Source organism: Moschus berezovskii, chromosome 9 (genome assembly GCF_049115385.1).
Source record: "Moschus berezovskii isolate FMDL1 chromosome 9, NW_MosBer_1.0, whole genome shotgun sequence".
Taxonomy (NCBI): domain Eukaryota; kingdom Metazoa; phylum Chordata; class Mammalia; order Artiodactyla; family Moschidae; genus Moschus; species Moschus berezovskii.
Genome location: NC_142468.1, coordinates 98,467,486 through 98,492,088, shown reverse-complemented (window position 1 = coordinate 98,492,088; position 24,603 = coordinate 98,467,486). Strand labels below are relative to the sequence as shown.

At 43.0% G+C, this 24,603-nt stretch overlaps 1 gene segment (V, D, J or C); it reads left to right on the top strand.

Annotated features, from left to right (window-relative positions):
• Positions 1-12,908: 12,908 nt before the first annotated feature.
• Positions 12,909-24,192, top strand: LOC129563151 (T cell receptor alpha variable 18-like). The segment is given in 5 exon segments: positions 12,909-13,183; positions 13,323-14,147; positions 16,222-16,277; positions 17,594-17,892; positions 22,743-24,192. Coding segments are annotated over 4 exon segments (381 nt in total).
• The last annotated feature ends 411 nt before the right edge of the window (positions 24,193-24,603 follow it).

Here is a 24,603-nt window from a genome sequence, read left to right as displayed (position 1 = left end):
ATCTTTAGGACTACGCCAGAGTTTCACGGAAATTAACACATTATAACACATACTCTCTTTTCCTATCACAGTGATGACTCAGGCTTCACTGGGGAGTGTGTGACTGTAGTCTGCTGGATGGGGAAGTTTGCCAAGGTGCCAGAGAACAAGACTAACAAGCAGAAGAAGAGCTCCCAGGGTTCTAGCACAGTTTGTAGGAAGCTGGCAAAGGAGTCCTGTTGAACTTGCTTGGGTGCCTGTGAAACTTGCCAAGAAACCACCCAGGGGCTGTCACTAAACGTTGCTGGAAGTGAGCATCACAGGTGTCCCACAGGATGGCCAAGAATCACAGGAACAGAAAGTGTGGAACACGTGCCGGGACCTAGAAGAGAAGCTGCCTCTTCCTGCAGGGTCCTTTCCATTCTCTCTGCTGACAAAGCTTAACACCGTGCCAGCTGGCAAAGGAGAAATGTTTACAAGGTCCATGTCCAGAATTACCCTCTGAATCTATGAAGGGGGAATTTGTCGTTCAAACGCAGTAAGTTGATAACTGGCACATCTTTCATATGCGCTCCTCCATACACAGGTGAACTTTCAAGCAAGGGTGAAACGACTCTGTTTCCATCTCACAAGCTGAGTCTGTCCTTTGCACAAGTGAAGTTCTCATCCTTTCTCCCAAATGAGGAGACCTGTGGTCCTAACAGTCACTACGGATCACTGGCTGTATTAATTACTTCTAAAATTCAGAGGAAATTCCACTGAGAATTCTGTTATACGCAGACTAAATTCTAAAGTGAATCTCTCTCAAGTTGTATGTAGAGTAAGTGTAGTGAGAAGGAAGAAGGAAATGGCAGTGAACACAAAGGAACACATGAAAGGGAAGAGCAAGAGGAAAATGTCGAAAGCTACTGCAGTCTCTGAGTCCCGATTTGGTGGTGATGCTGCAACTGATATAGACGACTTTGTTTATTACACATTTTATATTTTCCCTGCTCACAGCCATAACCTCCATGAACTGGGTTACTTACCTAGTGGGGTGACCCAATTCTTCATTCTCAAAGGATCTGAGTACTCAAAAACCTTGTCTTTTTATTGGTTGTTGTAATTTAACATTAACCTTTAGTATTGGGCATGGAAGTGCCAAGAGGCTCCCCTAGGAAATCTCCTGGGTCCCAGACATAGTCCTTTTTATATTTGATATGTAGCAACAACCCCATTCCTCCTTGGTAATTGGTATCAACCACTCTAGTCAGTAGAGTAATCTCATTTTCTATTCATTGGTTGTGAGACGTATGTAGCCCAAATAGCCACATGGAAGTCTTATCTTCCAGTTCAGTGAAACCATTGCTGTGTTCCCTGGTGAAAGCATTATTTCTTTTAGAGAATAATAACTAATACAACTCAAAGTTACGAGCATTACATGCAAAAATCTTGCTAGTGAGTTACTGAAAATAATAGTGAAGGATCCACTCCCAGTGCCGCCTCCTTGATTTCTGGAGTCATACATTCTGGCTATGGGGGAGACAACACCATTACTTATCTCTGCTATAAAACATACATTGCATCTGATGGGACAGAATGCCATCTTTTCAGAGTTGTTTTTCAACCGGTGCTGTTATAGAATCAATGCGTGTGTGAGTGCTCAGTCATCCAGTCCCCATTGTGACCCCATGAACTATAGTCCAACAGGCTCCTCTGTCCCTGGAATTTTTCAGGCAAGAATACTGGAGTGGGTTGCTGTTTCCTGTCTCAGGGGATCTTACTGACCCAGGGCTCAAACCTGTGTTTCTTGCATCTCTTGTATTGGCAGGTGGATCCTTTACCGCTGCGCCACCTGGGAAGCCCTTCGAATCAATAAGCCATTCTAAATTTAATCAGGTCAGCCATTTCTGGATGATAGGGTATGTGGTAAGATAAATAATTCTGTGGGCATGTGCCATGGCTGTAATCTTTTGCTGTGAAAATAGTTTCTTCCTCAGAAGAAATGCTGTGGGGAATATCTTGCTGAAATTAGGCATTCTGTGAGTTTATGAGGATAAGGCTGGCAGAGTACAATAAGCAAAGAAGACAAATCCCTGTGCAGGTATAAGTGTCTATTCCAGTGAGAACAAATCTCAGGCGTCCCATCATAGGAGATATCTAATGTAATCCAGTTGTCACCAGGCATCTGGGAAGTCTCTCTGGGGAATGACACCGTGTCAGGGACTCAGTATTAGTCTGTGTCATTGACAGATTAGGCACTGAGCAATAGCATTGGCGGGGTCAAACTTGGTAAGGGGAAATCAGTGTTTTTGAGCTCATGCATAACTTTCAGCACTGCTAGCAAGGCCGGATCACGCGATCATGAGGCCAAAGTGATGAATCAGGTTGCACTGAGATTGCACTTCCTCGGCAATCTTTGCAAAATTTGAGAGTAGTTTGAGAAGGATCAGTGTTAACTCTTCCTTAAATGTTTGGTTCAGTTCAGTTCAGTTCAGTCGCTCAGTCGTGTCCGACTCTCCGAGACCCCATGAATCGCAGCACGCCAGGCCTCCCTGTCCATCACCAACTCCCGGAGTTCACTCAAACTCATGTCCACAGAGTCGGTGATGCCATCCAGCCATCTCATTCTCCGTCGTCCCCTTCTCCTCCCGCCCCCAACCTTTCCCAGCATCAGAGTCTTTTCCAGTGAGTCAACTCGTCGCATGAGGTGGCCAAAGTATTGCAGTTTCAGCTTTAGCATCAGTCCCTCCAATGAACATCCAGGATTGATCTCCTTTAGAATGGACTGGTTGGATCTCCTTGCAGTATAAGGGACTCTCAAGAGTCTTCTCCAGCACCACAGTTCAAAAGCATCGATTCTTCGGCGATCAGCTTTCTTCACAGTCCAACTCTCACATCCATACATGACCACGGGAAAAACCATTGCCTTGACTAGACGGACCTTTGTTGGCAAAGTAATGTCTCTGCTTTTTAATATGCTATCTAGGTTGGTCATAACTTTCCTTCCAAGGAGTAAGCGTCTTTTAATTTCATGGCTGCAATCAGCATCTGTAGTGATTTTGGAGCCCCCCAAAATAAAGTCTGACACTGTTTCCACTATTTTTCCATCTATTTCCCATGAAGTGATGGGACCAGATGCCATGATCTTTATTTTCTGAATGTTGAGCTTCAGTAGACGGACTCTATAGCTTTGGAGTCCAGTTCTCTGACCATATTGGAGATTCCGAGGCAAACCCAATATTAATTAACTTATTCCTTTTCTATTTAATTCAGCCAGAGGCAGTTTCTGTTACTCATAAGAACCCTGACTCATATGCAATCTCATTCCAGCATTAGGCAAATTAGGAAAAATGAAGAGGGACATGGTATCAGGTGACTGTAAGAAGTCTACAGTGTTCCTCAGAGGTATTCTGTAAATACTTGAAATCAATGTTTTTTCTTAATTGAGTTTTTAGTGCATCAAATTGTATCTGTTCTCACTCTAGGCTGGAACTGGAGTTCAACAAAGGCAGAGCACAGAACGGCTTTGCCATTTCCTCTGAACCAGCCCTAACACACATCTTCCTGAGGTGGTTCTCTTCGCAGGATGATGTTGCCCCCACAAGATGGCAGTGTGGCTCTCTCAGGCTCACTTTGAAATCAGCATGTTTGTATTGAAAGCAAAAAGATTAAGCTTCCTTTGATTGGCTGGGTAAGAAACCTGAGACTCTCTCTGGGACTCAGAGGGACTGGATGAGTACACTCAAAAAAAAAAAAAAAAAAAAAAAAGAGCTAGACTGAGGAACCTGGCTTTATTTCAGGGCGAGAACTGCGTCTTCCCTGATCCCCCTAAAGAAGAGGAATGGAGAAGCTTCTGGCCCTGTCTTTGGTGATTCTGTGGCTTCAGCTGGCCAGTGAGTTGGGGCTCTTGGTGATGGGAAGAGGGTGACCAAAGTTCAGAGCTCACAAGACTGAGGGGCAAAATCTTCTCTTTAATTGGGAAAAGTGAAAATTCAAAGTGTTAGTCGCTCAGTCCTAACTCTTTGAGACCCAGTGGACTGTAGCCTGTCAGGCTCCTCTGTCCGTGGAATTTTCCAGGTAAGAATACTGGAGTGGGTTGCCATTCCCTTCTCCAGGAGATCTTCCTGACCCGGGGATCAAACCCACATCTCCTGCATTGCAGGCAGATTCTATACCACTGTGCTACCAGGAAAGCCTGTTAATTGGGAACTGTACCCTCAAATTATGGAAGGAAATGCAAACACTACTGAGTGAAGATGCAGTTACTGACTCCTGGCCTCTGTCCTTGTGTTTCTGCCTAGAGGTGAATAGCCAGCAAGGAGAACAGAGTCTTCAGACCCTGAGCATCCAGGAGGGTGAAAATGTCACCATGAACTGCAGTTATAAAAGTATTACTTTAACTGCCTTACAGTGGTACAGACAGGATTCAAAGCGAGGCTTTGTTCATCTGATTTTAATGCGTTCAAATGAGAGACAGAAATATAGTGGAAGACTACACTTCACGCTTGACAACTCCATCAAAAGCAGTTCGTTGTCCATCACGGCTTCCCAGGTTGAGGACTCTGCTACTTACCTCTGCGCTCTAGACACACAGTGCTCAGCTGGCACCCGCAGCCCCAGCGCAAACCTGCCAGAGCTGTCTCTTAGAAGCCGCAACAGTGTGCAGAGTTGGTGGTTTTGTCTTCCCACAAAGGAGAGTCTGCAAATGGCTAGCAACACGAACGGGAGCTCCTCTCAAATTCCTGAGTTTTCATAGCGTGTCAGACTATAGTGAAGGGCATGAGGTTTCGAACGGGAAACTGAAATGCCAGATTCAGCTCTGCCCGTCCTGGCTGTGTCTTTAGGCATATCATCGGTGTAGCAGCGTTTAGTTTCCTCAGTTTAACCAAAGGATTTAGACTGGATGAGCCTAAAGACCCTTCAAGTTCTAATTTTACCAGGCCACCTCTGGAGGATGAAGAAGGACTTCTCAGTATTAGAGAAGTATAACATCTGTTTTATGTGCAGCCCCCTCAAGACCTAGGTGGGGCTTTAAGATACCTGAGATGATTTTAGTATTTCTCTAATTCCTGTATAGGAAACAGTAGATTCATCAGACATTAGAAATAAAAAGGATTTAGGACCGTTTCAATGAAACTTTCCACTTTAGAACTGAGGAGTGAAAACGTTATGCAATAATAGACACAAAGATCTCAGCCTTTGGAGAAAAAGAGACAAAGATGTGAATCTGATTCTGCCATTTATGATTTGTATGATTTCTAAGATTCAGTTCCTCTATTAAAGAGATGGGAATTTATCCGTAAGTCAGAATTTTTCCCCTTACAAGTGAGAGATATATGTTTTCTGCTATCAGCCCCTAAAATATTGTCTTTTGAAAGTGGATACTTCTGTTTATTATCACATATATAATAGTTTTCCATCCATTGTATTTTTGTTCCTGGTAAGAATATGTTTCTTGACACAGTTTTGATGCTACTGAAAATGTGTTTGTGGACAAAGGGCATTTGTATTTATGTGACACTTGGTGAAGAAGGTAGGAAAGAGCAGGGGGAGGGTTGGTAGGGCTGTGGTTCCCACATTCCAGACCTTAAACCACCAACATCACCTGTATCAGAATTACCTAGAACACCTTTGAAGATCTGGGTTATTAGGAGTTTACTCAATCAGGCTGATGCAGTGATAGACTGTATTTTTAATGAATATCATTTATATCAGATATTGGTTCAGCTTCACATCACAAAAAACTCTGATAATATTTTTAACAAGCTGGAGTTTACTTCCCTCTCATATAAAGAAGCTCTATCACAGGTACCATGTGCAGTCCAGGGCTGGTATACTAGCTTCATAGTCTTGTGAGGAGTCAAGGGTCTTCTTTCTAGCTGTTTCTTGTCCTTAAATTGTCACTTTTGTTTATATACTTTTCTGAAACAGCAAGAAATCCATCCACTTTATACACCTTCCAGGAAGAACGTCAAGAGGCAACTGAGTGCATCATTTTCAGAAACTTCACCCAGCAGCTTCTACCTACATTCCATTACCAGAGTGTTAGTCCGTGTCCCCGCATTTCTTCCATCAGCAAAGGAGCCTGGGAGATCAGGATTTTTTCAGTCTCAGCATGTTGTCGCTCACAACAAAATTGTTGTTCTCAGTTCAATTCAGTTCAGTCGCTCAGTTGTGTCTGACTCTTTGCGATCCCGTGGTCTGCAGCACGCCAGGCTTCCTTGTCCATCACTGGTTCCCAAAACTTGCTCAAACTGATGTCCACTGAGTCAGTGATGCCATCCAACCATCTCATCCTCTGTCATCCCCTTCTCCTTCTGCCTTCAATTTTTCCCAGCATCAGGGTCTTTTCCAATGAATCAGTTCTTCACATTAGGTGGCCAAAGTATCGGAGCTTCAATTTCAGCATCAACCTTCCAATGAATATTCAGGACTGATTTCCTTCAGGATTAACTGGTTTGATTTCCTTGCTGTCCAAGAGACTCTCAAGAGTCTTCTCCAAAAGTACAGTTCAAAAGCATCACTTCTTCAGCTCTCAGCTTTCTTCATGGTCCAACTCTCACATCCATACATGACTACTGGGAAAATCATAGGTTTGACTATATAGACCTTTGTTGGCAAAGTGGTATCTCTGCTTTTTAATATGCTGTCTAGGTTGGGATATCAGGATCTTTTCAATCTCAGCATGTTGTCACTCATAACAAAATTGTGGTTCTACCATAATTGAAAAAGACACATGTACCCCAGTTTATTGAAGCACTATTTACAATAGCTAGGACAAGGAAGCAACCTAGACGTCCACTGACAGATGAATGGACAAAGAAGTTGCGGTACATATGCACAATGGAGTATTGCTCAGCCACAAAAAGGAACACATTTGAGTCAGTTCTAATGAGGTGGATGAACGTGAAGCCTACTGCACAGGGCGAAGTAAGCCAGAAGGAGAAAGACAAATATGTATTAATGCATCCATATGGAATCGAGAAAGATGGTGATGATGAACCTATTTGCAGGGAAGCACAGGAGACACGGACATAAAGAACATACTTTTGGTCACACTGAGGAAGGGGGAGGGTGGACAGACTTGGGAGAGTAGTACTGAAATATATACATTACTATATGTAAAATAGATAGCCAGTGGGCATTTGCTGTATGATGCAGGGAACTCAAAGCCGGTGCTCTGTAACAACCTAGAGGGGTGGAATAGGGAGCGGGGTGGGAGTAAGGTTTAAGAGGGAGGGGACACGTGTATGCCTGTGGCTGATTCATGTTGATGTATGGTAGAAACCATCGCTAGAGTATAAAGTAATTATCCTCCAATTTAAAAAAAGAGTATATGTTCAACAAGGACCCACTGTGGCACACAGGGAAAACTGCTCAGTATTCTGTAATAACCTAAATGGGAAAAGGTTTGAAGAAGAATAGGTACATGTTTATGTATAACTGAATCACTTTGCTGTACACTTGAAACTAACATAACACTGTCAATCAACTATACTCCAATATAAAATAAAAATTTAAAAAATTGTAGTTCTACTAGAAGTAGTAGAAAATGAGCATTCTACAGGCAACTAACATTTTCTGCTGTACTCTCAATTTAGTTATGAACAACCTAGATAGCATGTTAAAAAGCAGCGACATTACTTTGCCAACCAAGGTCCACCTAGTCAAGGCTATGGTTTTTCCCATGGTCATGTATGGATGTGAGAGTTGGACTGTGAAGAAAGCTGATCGCCGAAGAATTGATGCTTTTGAACTGTGGTGCTGGAGAAGACTCTTGAGAGTCCCTTGGACTGCAAGGAGATCCAACAGTCCATTCTAAAGGAGATCAATCCTGGGTGTTCATTGGAAGGACTGATGCTAAAGCTGAAACTGCAATACTTTGGCCACCTCATGCGACGAGTTGACTCACTGGAAAAGAGTCTGATACTAGGAGGGATTGGGGGCAGGAGGAGACGGGGACGACAGAGAATGAGATGTCTGGATGGCATCACCGACTCTATGGACACGAGTTTGAGTGAACTCCGGGAGTTGGTGATGGACAGGGAGGCCTGGCGTGCTGTGATTCATGGGGTTGCAGAGAGTCGGACACGACTGAGCGAATGAACTGAACTGAACTGAACTGAAGACTCATGTAGGTTTTTTTTGTTTGTTTAGTGATATTCATTTTTGAAATACTGTATTCAGTCTACTTCCCAGTTCTGTTGACTTTGCTTCCTAAAAATCCTCTAGAAGATGTCACAATCCCCACAACCCAATTCACCTCCACAATCTTCATTAAAAATCCATCTTAGTCTCTGGTTCAACACTTGACACACACCATCACTCTTCCATATAGTCCCTTGTACCATAGTGAGAGCGATTTTGTCAGAGTGAAAATTTTAGCATGCCAGTCACCTGGATCCCCATTTGCTCTTAGGATAAAGAAAAGCTACCTCTCCAACTTCATTTCATTATGTGTTCCGAATCTCTGTCTCTCCCTCTCCCTTCAACAATACTGATATGAAGTTTGTCAAAGGCACTATTTTCCTCTTATGTAACCCATTCATAGAAATTTTAGGTGATTTTTCTTATCTTTTTATCTTCCTAAAATTCTTTTCCTTGCTTCAAAAGACTTAAAAAAATAGTAAATGCCTACTTATTCTTGTATACTTGTCAAAGAGTCAGTAGCTAAGGAAAGCTTAGTGGATATTTTTAAAATTATAGACCTCTGCATTTTCAGGTTTGTAATTTATTTTTATATCTTTCATTATTTGCTTAAGGTCTTTCAATCCTACTCTGTGATCTCCTTAATGATAGTGTCCATATCTGTGTATTTCATTCTTGAAAACTCAGCATCACTGTATCTTAGGCATTTGTTGTTGTTGTTCAGTTGCTAAGTCGTGTCCAGCTCTTTGTGACCTCATGGACTGTAGCCTGCAAGACTCCTCTTCTCCATTGGATTTCCAGGTAGAATACTGGTGTGGGTTGCCATTTCGTCCTCCAGGGGATCTTCCTGACCCAGGGATTGAATCCACATATCCTACATTGGCAGGTAGATTCTTTACCACTGAGCCCCTCGGGAAGTATCTTTGGCATTAGCATCAGTCAATTTCCTTCTTCTTTTCTATCCATTAATGTGTTCTTTATTTTAAGACTCCTCAAAAAGCTATGATAATATTTAGTGAAAAAAGTAATCTTTACAGGTTTATGGATAAATTCTTGGAGTATAGTGGGGATTGGCAAAGGATAGCCACAGGGCAAAGTAGCTTGATACTTATGTTTATAAATAAAGTTTTATTGGAAGACAGCCATGCTCATTTATTTATGCATTGACCATGGATGCTTTGTGCTATACTAGCATAGTTGTAGCAGAGACTGTACGACTTCAAAACCTAAACTATTTACTATTGGACCCTTTATAGACAAAAAGTCTGCCAACCTACCGGATGTAGGAATTACATTAGAATTTTTCGATTTGGGTGTTTTTGTTTGATGACAAGTTAAATAATTTCTATCATATTTCTGATATTGCTAATCATCTGTTTGGCCAATTTAGAATATTCCCCATCTTTCTGAAGATTTTGTGTTATGTCATTTTTTAAGTCTAACTAAAGACAAATGGAATAATGACACTTTACAAATAAAAGCATCATAGGTCCTTAAATGGATAAAAGTTTTAAGAATATTTTTTAAACATTTAAAAAGTTTGAATGTATCAACATGCAATTCAGTAGAAAAAAGAGTAGCAGTAAATGCACAATTTTTTTTCAGTGCTGATTTTTTGATGCTTTGTTCAATAATAGAGTTATATAATGCTGATTTAAATAGATATTTTTGAATAGAAGTAAAAATACAGGAAATCACCAATCACAGTAATTTAGACAATAGTGCGGAGAAGGCAATGGCAACCACTCCAGTACTCTTGCCTGGAAAATCCCATGGATGGGGGAGCCTGGTAGGCTGCAGTCCATGGGTCGCTAAGAGTCGGACATGACTGAGCGTCTCACTTTCAGGAAATGGCAACCCACTCCAGTGTTCTTGCCTGGAGAATCCCAGGGATGGGGGAGCCTGGTGGGCTGCCGTCTATGGGGTTGCACAGAATCGGACACGACTGAAGCGACTTAGCAGCAGCAGCAGACAATAGTGCATTAAGATCCAAATCATCTTAATCAGGTGAATTATTGAATGACACAATCTATAGCTTTCTTCTAATGAGATTTCACCACCTCTTTAGTTTCAGTAAAATATCACTTCTCATATTAATGTTTTAACATGAATTTTATTAATTTTGTATTTTATATGCATGGGCTTCCCTGATAGCTCAGTTGGTAAAGAATCCACCTGCATCCTGGTTCGATTTCTAGATAGGGAAGATTCGCCGGAGAAGGGATAGGTTACCTCTCCATATTCTAGAGCTTTGCTTGTGGCTCAACTGGTAGAGATCCGTTTGCAATGCGGGAGATCTGGGTTTGACCCCTGGGTTGGGAAAATCCCTGGAGAAGGGAGAGGCTACCCATTCCAGTATTCTGGCCTGGAGAGCCCCATATAGTTCATGGGGTCGCAAAGAGTCGGACAGGACTAAGAGACTTTCACTTTGGTGATTAAGAACTGTGAACCGAAGATGTTTATACTTAGCCTGAGTTTTGTATGTATAAAGGTGCTATAATATTTTTTAAACAGTCAGTATGAGACTGGTCTCTTATACGAAGAACTGTGCCTTCAGTTCAGTTCAGTTCAGTCGCTCAGTCGTGTCCGACTCTTTGCGACCCCATGAACCACAGCACGCCAGGCCTCCCTGTCCATCACCAACTCCCGGAGTTCATTCAAACTCATGTCCATAGAGTCGGTGATGCCATCCAGCCATCTCATTCTCTGTTGTCCCCGTCTCCTCCTACCCCCAATCCCTCCCAGCATCAGACTCTTTTCCAGTGAGTCAACTCTTCGCATGAGGTGGCCAAAGTATTGGAGTTTCAGCTTTAGCATCAGTCCTTCCAATGAACACCGAGGATTGATCTCCTTTAGAATGGACTGGTTGGATAGAAATACCTAATGGCCCTGTGTTCAGATCCTAGACATGCCGCTGGAAGAAGCTCATCACACCACGGGCCTGAGAACTACTTCTGGTAGAGACTAAACTTCATAAACAGATCACTGTACACCCGGACGTGTCCACTCATTCACTTATTCATTCATTTTTCAAATATTTTTAAACCATTTGCTCTGAACTAGAGTTCTGTGTATTTTGAGAAGTTGGCCACTGAGATGAATAGGATTAAGTTCTTGATCTCAGGTGCATCAAACCTAGTTTGAAAAACAACACACAAATGATTCCAGTATGGTGTAGAAACGACAGTGATATATGTGCATACATGGTATGGTGGGAAGAGAGGTGGGTCCTAACTCAGCCTGAAGGACTGGATCAGTACTTTCACAAGGAGTTGGCATGTAAACTGGTTATTAAAGAAGGAATAGAAAGTTGCCTAGGCAAAGATTCTGGGCAGAAAGGAAGAACATTCTAGGCAGAGACAGCTCATCCCCTGGTTCTAGGGGACCAGTGAGGGAAATGACAAGAAGAGATCTCAGGTCAGTCTTTTTTCACACTCACACTATAACTTAAGTTGCCTAAATGAGCTTATGCTCAATGTGATCAGACAATAGATGCTGGGCCTGGAAAGCCTTAAGGGAACTGTATTTCTCTGCATCTTAAAGACAGAAGAATTACCAACTGTCTCAGCCTCGGGCACCATTGTGAAGTCTGCAGAAATTATTTGGTGCTTCCTTCCTTGAGCCCTACGCTCATCCCAGATACCTATTTCCCTTCTATACCTACAACTTGAGCTCCTTTTTCAGGGTAAATTGACTGTGTGGATCACAATAAACTGTGGAACATTCTGAAAGAGATGGGAATCCCAGACCACCTGACCTGCCTCTTGAGAAACCTGTATGCAGGTCAGGAAGCAACAGTTAGAACTGGACATGGAACAACAGACTGGTTCCAAATAGGAAAAGGTGTACGTCAAGGTTGTATATTGTCACCTTGCTTATTTAACTTATATGCAGAGTACATCATGAGGAACGCTGGGCTGGAAGAAGCACAAGCTGGACTCAAAATTGCTGGGAGAAATATCAATAACCTCAGATATGCAGATGACACTATCCTTATGGCAGAAAGTGAAGAGGAACTCAAAAGCCTCTTGATGAAAGTGAAAGAGGAGAGTGAAAAGGTTGGCTTGAAGCTCAATATTCAGAAAACAAAGATCATGGCATCTGGTCCCATCACTTCATGGGAAATAGATGGAAAAACAGTGGAAACAGTGTCAGACTTTATTTTTTTGGGCTCCAAAATCACTGCAGATGCTGATTGCAGCCATGAAATTAAAAGACGCTTGCTCCTTGGAAGGAAAGTTATGACCAACCTTGATAGTATATTAAAAAGCAGAGACATTACTTTGCCAACCAAGGTCCGTCTAGTCAAGGCAATGGTTTTTCCCGTGGTCATGTATGGATGTGAGAGTTGGACTGTGAAGAAAGCTGATCGCCGAAGAATCGATGCTTTTGAACTGTGATGTTGGAGAAGACTCTTGAGAGTCCCTTATACTGCAAGGAGATCCAACCAGTCTATTCTAAAGGAGATCAATTCTGGGTGTTCATTGGAGGGACTGATGCTAGAGCTGAAACTGCAATACTTTGGTCACCTCATGCGACGAGTTGACTCACTGGAAAAGACTCTGATGCTGGGAAGGGTTGGGGGCGGGAGGAGAAGGGGACGACGGAGAATGAGATGGCTGGATGGCATCACCGACTCTGTGGACGTGGGTTTGAGTGAACTCCGGGAGTTGGTGATGGACAGGGAGGCCTGGCGTGCTGTGATTCATGGGGTCGCGCGGAGAGTCGGACACGACTGAGCGACTGAACTGAACTGATCGAAAGATGTACAGCAGACTGCAGGAACAGAGGGAAAACGACAGAGGGCGCTGCTCCCTTTCGTTGGTGGTTTGATATAAATTCATCTTTCATTTCTGAGAACATTTCTTTCTCAGCCTACAGCATGATCTTGTAGGGGAATTTGTCTTGCATAACACATGAACCAAGATTTTCTTGAAGACTTCAACAAAAGATCAAGAAACTAGAGGAACAGTTTTTTCAACTTTCGTATAGCCCCAAACTTAGCCTCCCACTGCTTCTGAGCCAGCTATGCTGTCTGCTTTGTGCTTAAGACTTGTGATCTTGTTGATAATGCGTAAGTAACATTTATTTAACATTTCTAAGATGTTCTATTCCTTGGTTTTAGGATGTCATGTAACCTCTATCAAGTGGGAGATGGTCCCTCTTCCTTAGACAACAAAGTCGCACTTGTGTGTGTGGATATTTTCTTTCAGGAGGGACCAGTGGAGACTCGGTGACCCAGACAGAAGGCATTGTTACCCTCCCCGAGGAGGCATCTCTGACTCTCAATTGTACTTATCAGTCCAGCTATTCAGTTTTTCTTTTCTGGTATGTCCAATACCAAAACAAAGAGCTCAAGCTGCTCCTGAAAAGCTCATCGGGAAACCAGAAGGTGACCAGCAGAGGCTTTGAAGCCACTCATATCTCGAGTGACAGCTCCTTCCACCTGCAGAAATCCTCCGTGCAGACAGCAGACTCAGCTGTGTACCTCTGCGCTCTGAGTGACACAGTGAGAGAGGCTGCAGCGGGAGCTGAACACAAACCCGAGGGCACAGATGGGGCCAGGCTGTGGGCAGCTCTCCAGAGTTCTGTGCTAGAGGCATCGTCAAAGTACTTTCAGCTCTGAAGCTCAGAGCTTAGAACCTTGGAATTCTTGAATTGTCCTACAGAGAGGAATCTGGGGCGAGACAGTGTAAAGAGGAACCTAAGCGCTTTTCTCCAGAAATGCCTGTTTTCAGCCCATTCACATTCCCCCCAAAACGCACAGAATCCCTTGAAGTGTCATTAACTCTTCAGTGGCAATTCAGTTGATATATGCTGAAATATTTCACAACCTATTAATGAAAACTCCCAGGAACATTACTAATGGATGACTGTGTGATCTGGACGGTAGTCTCTGGTTTTTATAATTCAGACTAGGATTGTATGTCTTGCTGAGATACACCTGCAGACACTCCATCTTCAGTGACTAGGAGCTTTATTCTCTCTTCCCTTGACTTTTCCATCCCACTGGCTGCTACAGCAATGCTGCTACCTAAGTGAGTTCCAGGAGGAGAGTTTTCTGACAAGAAATTCCTTCTGTCAGTGGCCCTGTGGGTCAGAGCAGTCCAGCTGGTAAACATTGCAGGCATGATGTGTATTGTTTGTATGCAAACAGGGCACAGATATTCTTTTTTCCAATAATAACATCACCTCAGGGGAAATTTATTCATCAGTCAGTCATATTTCTGATATATGGAAAAAGTGTTTATGCACTCTTACAATAAGCTCTCTTTGGAGTAGTGTGAGATTTTCACCTGCTCCAAGAAACTAGGAGAAAGTATCACCCCCTCCCAAGGAAGGAACATCTCCCCACTCCTCTGCTCATGAGCAAGAATGTGGAGCCACTTGGGTCAGTGCTCTGCGTCTCTGATACAATCATGCCCATTGCACAGAGAGTCCCCTCTGCATCTCTGAAGGCTGAACTCCTGTCCATGCCTTTGGGGACCAGACTTTCTGGAAGGACAGTGGGGGACACAGAAGGTGTGAAAAGAGATATGTTTTACTGCCAGGCAGTCAGGGAGATGTGGCCTAGACACTGATTATTTGTCATCTCATAATTTATAAACACAGCAATCAAAATACAGAGTTTAATACAGTAGCTTTAATGGTCCTGGGGAATGTAGTCACCATCCCCATTTAACAGGGTGGATGTCTGGACACCTACCTGAAGGTCAGTGTAGACTTCCTCCCTAACATCCTGGAGTCCTGCACACTGGATGTTGGCCACCTGAGCACTGGGGGTTCAACATCTTGATAAACAGGCCAGAGAAAGGGAGGGGGAGATGAAAAAACAAAAATAAATCTTACAGTGGAAAAAAAGTATCCAAGCAGGGTTTATTTCCCTGGTGGTAACTGTGTCAGCTTCTGGTCTGATCTCTCATTCCACATCTCTGGGTCCAGGCTAGTGGGACTACAGACAGGGCAGAGGATTTTTTTTTTTTTTTGCTTACCTGCTCCTCAGTCAACTGAAAGCAATTTGAGATAGGAATCATGTCTGGTTTTTGGTTTACACGTTGTAGAGAACTCTTTAAATTTCCAGAATGAATGCTGGAGCCTAGGGATTCCTGAACATGCACAAAAGTTTAAGAGCACCTAAGTGATCTGCTGAGCCAGAGAGAGTCCTACCACCATGATAACTTGACTCAAGACCCTAATTTTCAGGGGAATTTTGGTCCATTGCACTCCCAATGCAGGTGTCCCAAGTTCAGTCCCTGGTTAGAGAACTAAATCTCACAAGCTGAAGCTAAGACCCAGGGCAGCCATAAACAAAACAAATGACAACTCAGCAAAGAGCTGTGCATTAAAAAATAACTCTAATTTTAGTAGGAGTTCATTTTAACTGGTGAGAAAATCTCTGTAGGTGGAAAGGTACATTTGAAGAAGATTGTTCCTGAAATTGTTCTTAGTTCAACTGACTAAGTCATGGCCATTGTTACTGGATTGACAGCACGGCCCTAAAAACCCGTGTAAGGCAACCTCACGTCTGACTGCAGCCACAAAGTCTTCATGCCTTAAAATGGTTTATGTCAGCAAAGAACAATGTTTTGACTTCTTACCGTAATACAACCATACTTTTCATAAAGTAAATCCTAGAAAAAGAAGCAGCTATGAAGTGACTTTGTTATATCTTCTGCTGGGTTCACTTCACTTGCACAGATAATTGCACAGGAACCTAGACAAACAGGCTGATAGACCCTGAGCAGACAGTTCTTTCCACTGAGATTCCTGAATCGCTAATAAAATGAATAAACAGGCGCCTGATAAACACCACACACAAGCCTTTGAAATGAAGCAAGCCTGGTTAATATATCTGAACTCGACTTTCTAAAAAAAAATACTTAGTTGAATTAAAACAAGAATGTGACAAGTGCTACCCTCCAAGTGTGGTCCAGGGGCCCCAAAGGAGATCTTTTCAGGGAGGTTTACCAAACTCACTGAGGTTTCTCTCTTTTGTTGCCGATTATTACTTAGCCCAAGCCTCACCTTGGACCTCCTCCCTCCTCATGCTGCCACATGCCCTTATCTCTCTCCCTTTCGTTCTTTTTGTCCACATCCCTCCCAATCCCACAGTGAGACCGTTGTGGTAAACCCCTCACACGCTGGTGCCTGGAAGCTGCCCCCACGAGGTAAGCGGTGCAGTGTGAGTGCGCGTCTCATCTCTCTTCCTTATCTCTGTGCCACCTGATGGTCAAGGTCCAAAATTTGTTTAATATATTTTGTCCAGCTTTCTAGTTGTAAGGTCAACTCTACCTTTAACTGTGAAAAAGAAGTAATGGCAATTTATTTATTTATTTTTTGCGGCATTTTTACAAATGTGTCATTTTATGATGGTCGGGTATGTAATAATAACCTTATCATTCAACCACACATTATTTGCGAACTGCCATAGATAAGGTTTCCTCCAAGGCGTGTTGACTGAGTCTTCGGGGTGAACAGAGCTAATTCAGGTAAAGAACTTGAGGAGAGGAGGAAGTACTTTCCATTCAGGGGGATCCTTCTGTGACTCATGGGAATCTTGGAGACATGGAAGGAAGAAATCTTTGACTATTCTGTCTAGAAATTGTAACTGGGGTTTCTTGAGAAGTTAGAGATACCTGTACCATGCAAAAAATTATTCAAGTAATAATAGACTATTTCCCTAAGCACGCTTATGTTTAGGAGTCTGTTCTTAGGGTCCTGTCCCATTCTCCTGTATGTACCCCTCAAGCTATTATCAGGAGTAGGTCAGACCTGACTGTGGTGCAATTTTCACGATGACCACCAGAGGGCGGGGCTTCCTTCAGATGCGGTTCCTCATTGTATTCAGGAGCTGGTTTCACTTGCCAGCTTTGTAGCCACAAGACAGAATATTGCTGCAGTACAGAAAGGGGCTCTCCGTTTCTGAGTGAGGAGCTTCTGTAACACCCAGCTGGAGACTAGATTCGTTAGACGGGTGTATCCAGGGAACAAGGGTCGTTTTCTTTTGCGAACATGCCTTCTGCCACTCACTCAGTTCTTCTGATCATCTTAATATTCAGTAAGTAACACTTTATCCCGGAGAAGGCAATGGCAAGCCACTCCAGTACTATTGCCTGGAAAATCCCATGGATGGAGGAGCCTGGTAGGCTGCAGTCTGTAGGGTCGCTAAGGGTCGGACACGACTGAGCGACTTCACTTTCACTTTTCACTTTCACACATTGGAGAAGGAAATGGCAACCCACTCCAGTGTTCTTGCCTGGAGAATCCCAGGGACGGGGGAGCCTGGTGGGCTTCCGTCTATGGGGTCACACAGAGTCGGATACGACTGAAGTGACTTAGCAGCAGCAGCAGCAGCAGCAACACTTTATCCTAAATGTTAATGATTTTTCATTTTCTTATGATTATAGGTAAGTTTTATTTTTCTTCTCTGGCTGGAAACTCTTCTCCTGTACATTTCCACGATAACAAAGTGATTCTCTTCTAGGAGGAACCAATGGTGACTCAGTGAACCAAACAGAAGGCCCAGTGACTGCCTCAGAGGGGGCTCTCATGACCCTGAACTGCACTTACCAGACTGCTGATTCAGCTCCTTATCTTTTCTGGTACGTCCAGCATCTCAACAAAGCTCCTCAACTCCTCCTGAAGGGCTCAATGACAAACCAGAGGCCAGAGCATGAAGGTTTTCAGGCCTCTTTTGTTAGGAGTGACAGCTCCTTCCACCTGCAGAAACGGGCAGTGCAGGCGTCAGACTCGGCTGTGTACTACTGTGCTCTGAGTGACACGGTGAGAGAGGGCTTCAGGGGAGCTGAGCGCAAACCCAGAGTACGGATGGGGCTCTGCTGTGGGCAGCCCTGGGAGGGGCTGTTGTTTCTGTCTTCAGTGTTTTATGCTAGCTGTGTTGTTTTTTATTTGCTAAGTCATGTCTGACTCTTTTGCGACCCTATGACTGTAGTGGGCTTCTCTGTCCATGCGATTTCCCAGGCAAGAAGACTGGAATGGGTTACCATTTCTTTCCCCTGGGAATTATCCCAGCCCAGGAATGGTACCCATGTCTCCTGTTTGGCAGGCAGATTCTTTACCACTGAGCCATCTGGGAAGCCCCTGTTTTATGCCAGAGGCATCGTCAAAGTACTTCCAGCTCTGACGCTCAGTGCCAAGAACCCTGGAATTCTTGGATTGGTCTACAGAGAGGAATCTGGGAGGGGACAGTGAAAAGAGGAATCTAAAAGCCTTCTCCAGAAATGCCTGTTTCCAACCCAGTCACATTTCTCTAGATGGCAGAGAATTCCTGGAAGTGACATTAACTCTGTTCAATGACAGTTCAATTGATATATGCTGAAATATGTCCCAGCCTGTTGATGAAAACTCCCAGGGCACCTCGTTCATGGATGAATGTATGACCTTGAAGCTCCTGTCTGATTTTTACAATTCAGACCAGAATTTTGTGTCTTGCTGAGTTTCACCTGCAGACACGCCATCTTTAGTGACTGGGACCTTTACACTGTCTTCCCTTGACTTATCCGACTCTTACGGTTGCTCAAGAAATGCTGCTGCTGTGAGTCCCATGAAGATGCTTTCCTGAGAAGATATTCCTTTTTTCAAGGGCCCTGTGGGTCTGAGCAGCCTAGTCAGTGAACAGTTTGTGCATGAGGTGTCTTGCTTACTTGATGCCGACACAGCTCCACCCTCATCTTGTCATCAGGGCAGCTCTTTATAGACCCCCGATTCTGGTCTTGAGGATCTGTGCTGTGAGCAATTCTGGACATAAACATGACCATGTAACCTGACATATTATCTTTATCTCTGTATTGAGGCCTCTGATCCTTTTGAATTGTGTCAAATTCGGTGATCAAGCAAACATTCGGTGTGTTAGTGAAAAGAAGGCACATGGACTCTTGTTGACTGGGATTCTAAATTCTTAACATATTCGCAAAGTTCCCACAGCAGAGGGGCAGAAAACAGAGAAATGTGTGGCTCTCACTGAAGCTTGCAATGAGTGAAACTCCCTGAGAGAAATTCATCCTGGCATTCTGGAGGTCTCTGAAGCTCACCTCTCCTTTATCCCTCGTGTTTGATTCTGTGCGACTGACAGGCATAGATGAAGGTTTTGCAGAGCCTGCCTCGTCTTTGATTTCTTGGCCCAGGAGACTAAGGGATTCTGAAATGCAAGCTGAATTTGCTTCATGGTACACCCTCTTCATAAATTTCACCCTCCTCTTTAAAATCAAAGCATTATAACCATCTTATGTCTCTTTGTCCTGATACTGGCAGATTAGAACCCCCCAGGACTCTTTCTGTCCCAACACTTGATCTGTAATTAATGAGTATTTTCAGCTCTATCACTTTTTAAATAACAGCTTTATAAAGATAATTCACATATCATCAACTTCATGCTTTTAACTCTACAACTGAGTGGTTTTTAGCTTGTTCACAGAGTTGTGCAGTCATCAATACTATCTGATTCCAGAACACCACCCCGGGAAGAGACTTTGTACCCATGAGCGGTCACTCCCATTCCCCGTTTCCCCCAGACACTGGCATGCGCTCCTCTGTTCTCCGTCGCTATGGATTTGGCGGTCCTGGGCGCTTCCTAGAGACAGAATCAGACAGCGCATGACTCTGCCTGTCTTCGTTCACCTAGTGGCGTCTTTCCATGGGGTGTTCCTGTATCTTCACTGCTCCCAGGGTCATTTCATAGGCTGCTCTGTGACGCCACGTATCCTCCTTATCCGTTCTTCACTGGAAGGATGATTGGAAACAATGGTGGTTTTGGAAACATTTTGGTTGTTTCCACTTTTTAGCTCTTATAAATAATGCTGGTATGAGGACTCACGTGCAGGAGCTCTATTGCTCTAAGTGAATGTGCTTTCAGTGAGAGGTTTGACTTTTTGTGTTTTCATATTTGTTTCATTTCATTTTGCTTTATGTGGCAGCAACATTTCCTTATGGATGTGAAATGAGTAAGTACAAGAGAAAATGCTCTTTAAAATTATGACTTAATGCTTACATGAGATACAATCATTCCAAGCTATACCTGCATTCATTCAGGAAAACTTTTGGAGCACCTACTCATATGTGTCAGTCATATGGATAAGTGTTGAGAATATAGTATACATGACCGAGTCTCCTGCTTTAGGGCTGTATGGCTTTAAGACACCACACATGTCTTAAAATGTTTCTTTCACAAATCATTTTATTCACTCACTGAGCTCTGTTTGTCCCCAGTATGTGACATTGACAGGTTTATGGGCAATGGGCTAAGCATTTTAAATCCCTCTCCACCTCTTCAGGTAGATACTAGGAAACTTCCAATCTACAAATGACAAAATTGAGGTGTAGAGATGTTTAGTAACTTAATCAAGGTTACATAACCAGTTAGGAGCAGAGCTTGGGTAGGACCTCAATCAGTCTGACGCATGACTAATATTCTTAAAAGCCAGTTGATAGAACCATCATGAAATCTGTTTCTTTTTTGTTAAATACCAGTGCATTCTTAGAATTTTATAATTTTTGAAGTTTTCATTTGATGAAAAATAAGTTAATGCAATAATGAAAACTGTACTTTACTCAATGGGCAATCACAGGAGTCTATATATATTCCTGAACACTGAAGCCAAAAAGTTGAGTCATAATCTTTTATGTCGTTGAACATAAAGTTGCTCAGATTCTCTGTGATTGAATAACCTGCTTATTGCAGGGCTTATAGCTGAGCCTCAGTAGCCATATTGAAGAGGACATGCAATACATGTCTTTACCATGGCAATGAGGACTACATTTCTCAAATAAAAACTCCTTCATTTGGCAAATATGTCTCCTCATTGGGACTGTAAGACACAGCATTTTCTGTTTGCTACGCTGTATATCTTTTGAAAGCAAATTCTTTTTTTAGACAATTAGTAAATATGGGTCTGGGCTTCCCTGGGGGCTCAGAGGTAAAGAATCCACCTGCCAATGCAGAAGAGCTTCTTCAGGATGAGTTCAATCCCTGGGTCGAGCAGATCCCCTGGAGAAGGATATAGCTACCCACCCCCGTATTCTTGTCTCAGAAATCCTATGGACAGAGGAGCCTGGTGGGTTACAGTTCACGGGCTTGCAAAGAGTTGGGCACAACTTAGTGACCCAACGGCAACAAATACGGGTATGATGAGGAAGTTTCGTTGATTTTTCTAAGCACATTAGTAATTTGTGCCAAAGCAGAAACTTTTAAAGGCAATTTTCTCTCAATAAAAACGCCTAAAATCTAGTGTTTGCTTTAGTGGCTTCAAGAATTTCTAGGGTTTTCAGGTTAAAGCTACCTGATAAAGCTGAGAGGGAGGGTAAAAAGAATGCTGGTCCATCTTCATCTCTAGCATTAAGCAAATTGATTTATCAAGAATTCTCCAGGTCAGAACACTGGAGTGGGTAGTCATTCCCTTCTCCAGGAGACCTTCCCAACCCCGGGATCAAACCCAGGTCTTCTACATTGCAGGCGGGTTCTTTACCAGCTGAGCCACCAGGGAAAGCCCTTATGAAGAACAATAACATTTAAAATTTTGATGACCTTGGTCTTACATGTTCTCATGGACCAATGTCTAGAGCAGTGAGACACAACTCCCAATATTTAAGATGGCAAAGAGTTTCAAGACTATGATGCAGGGAACAGATGTCAATGGAGATTGAACTGTGCAGGCATTTCTAATAGGATTTCTACTGCTTTGGCTCCAGGTTTGTGTATTTTTAGGGTTTTCCCTATCCTAATTTCCACCACAATTAATGGATGTGGTTTGGAAGAGCTGAGGGTGATTCAGAAATACATATATTGAGTTTTAACAGGAGTTTTTATATTTAGGCACTGACTAAAATTTTCTGAATTTACTTTTGTTTACACACACACACTGTAAATTGTGATCACATATACATGCATTTCTCCCTCTGCTGCTATTTAACATGCCACACACTTGACAGATTTTGTGACTCAGAGGCATGATATGAAATAGTTCATAGACAACGAAATATTTCACAGGTAACTTTTACTAGATTCCATAGGAGGCAGGAACAAAGATTGAAGCGAAAAATCCTGCCTTTCTGTTAGAGTTGAAACCCCATGGTTACTTTTGAGTCTCTGATCCAAAGAACAATGAACTGAACATGATTCAGTTTTACCACTGCTTATTTCTAGTCCGATAGTGTTCTAATTCGGCGAACTGATGTGCAGAAGTCTAGCATTTCCCGCCTATAAAGGAAGGATGTGACATGACACAGACAAACTGCCCTCCCCCTGCTGACTCAGTTTCCTGCATGGGGCAGAAGCATCACACAGCCCAGGAATTCTGCCTGGACCTCTTGAGCACAGGGTGCAGCATTGAGATCTGGATTTGAAATGGAACGGAGGATGCTTCACTGGAGGGAGGAGCTACCAATATGCCGATTGCCAGTGTGCTGAGGGCAGTCATAGCCTCTGTGTCTTGGTGAGGATGGTCACACACAGAACTCATGCTCCTCTCTCAGTTCCAAGGTTGTGGGGAGGGGCAGATCATTGTTATCTGATGCTTCTTGAAAGGGAGGGATAATGGGCAATGGAATCAGGGCATTAGGTCCTAAGCCACTTCATCCCTTATACCATCATGGTTATAAATAAAGGCTCTTTCCTGCAGGATCCAGCATGACCCAGAAAGTAACTCAAGTCCAGTCTGCAATTTCTATGGTGGAGAAGGAGGCTGCAACCTTGGGCTGTATATGTGAAGCTAGTAGTTATGGTTATCATTTAACAATCAGACATCACACTGAAAACTGGATTTCTCGCTTCTGTATGAAAATATCTAAGAGCACAACATCTTCTGGGGTAGAGGTCAAAAGTCATGTTTGATTGCATAATACCTTTGATATAGGCTCATTTTATGTTTAAAATCTATGCAGATTTACCATTCATAACATGAATAGCTCAAAAATAAAATTTTAAATTATTAGTCATAATATAGAAGCTGATCCACGAAGCAAACAAATCTGAAATAACATCTCATGGAAATATACCTGTTTTTTTCCCTGTGATTTTTTTATCATCACAGCATGGATCCCAGTGTGAGAAATTTCAGTATAGTTTATTCATTAATTCTTAGTTTTCTGGTAAGCACTGGGAAAACATTAGTTGGCAAGACAGATGTGATTCCTGCTTTTATGGAGCTCATGTTCCAGGGGACCGTGGTGGTATCCAGTACAGGATAGTAGGCCGAGAGGACATCACAGCACAGACTGTGTGACCTTAAGCAAATTGTTCACTTTGCCTTTCTGTTTCCTCATCTGTAAAGTGTAAAGGTTAGTTATGAAGCTGCTTTTGAGTTAGTGTTAGTCGCTCAGTTGTGTGCAACTCTTTTGCGACCCTATGGACTATAGCCCGCCAGGCTCCTCTGTCCATGGAATTCCCCAGGTAGGAATACTCGAGTGGGTTGCCATTTTTTCCTCCAGGGGATCTTCCCGACCCAGGGACTGAACCTAGGTTTCCTGTATTGCAGACAGATATTTTTTCCGTCTGAGCTCCAGGGAAGTCCTTTCCAAAATTTTACTAACCTCACAGGAGCACTTAGTTCACTATCCTTTTTGAGTTCCTAACACCCTCCCTTACTGAAAAAAGGACTATTAGATGGTGCAGAAGTTGTCAAGGTGCTTCTCACATTGCTCCACAGTGTAATAATAGCCGTGGGCGCAGGAAGAGAGTAGAGTGACACGGGAAGTCACCTGCCTTTAACATCAGAAATACTGCTCTGTGTCGCTGGAGCGGAGAGCGAGGAGGAAGAGGAAGGAGGAAAAGGGAGAGGCTTGCAGGCAGGAGGGGAGGACAGGCACAGACTTTGTTCTTTCATCCTCAACACTTTCGCATACATCTGATATTATCCTTAATAAAACGGTGAACTGAAATTAGCTGGATTCAAACCCTGTCATCTGCATCACAGCATGACTTTTGAGCTACTCCTTAGCCTCACTGTGCATCAGTTTCTTAATATGTAAAATGGCAATAATAGAACCTACTTCATGGACTTAAGAATCAAAATCATCTATATATCTATATCTGTTTAAAATCATTATAAAATTAAATTATATATAAACACACCTGCCTGTGTGTTTTATGTAAATAAAATTTTAAGTACAGGTACATAAAGGAGAAGGGGACGACAGAGAATGAGATGGCTGGATGGCATCACCGACTCTGTGGACATGAGTCTGAGTGAACTCCGGGAGTTGGTGATGGACAGGGAGGCCTGGCGTGCTGTGGTTCATGGGGTAGCGGAGAGTCGGACACGACTGAGTGACTGAACTGAACTGAACTGACATATTATGGCATCTTGATACAGCAAGGATCACTCACTGATACCATTATTAATATAAAAGGCAGAGTTTGTTCCAGTACCTACATCAGATTTTCACTCATGTCATTTTTTTTGTAACACAAAGTTTCTCCTTATTTTTCAAGAAAGGAACCAAAGCTCAGTGAAACCCCAGGGCCGTGCTGACACTGCTAGA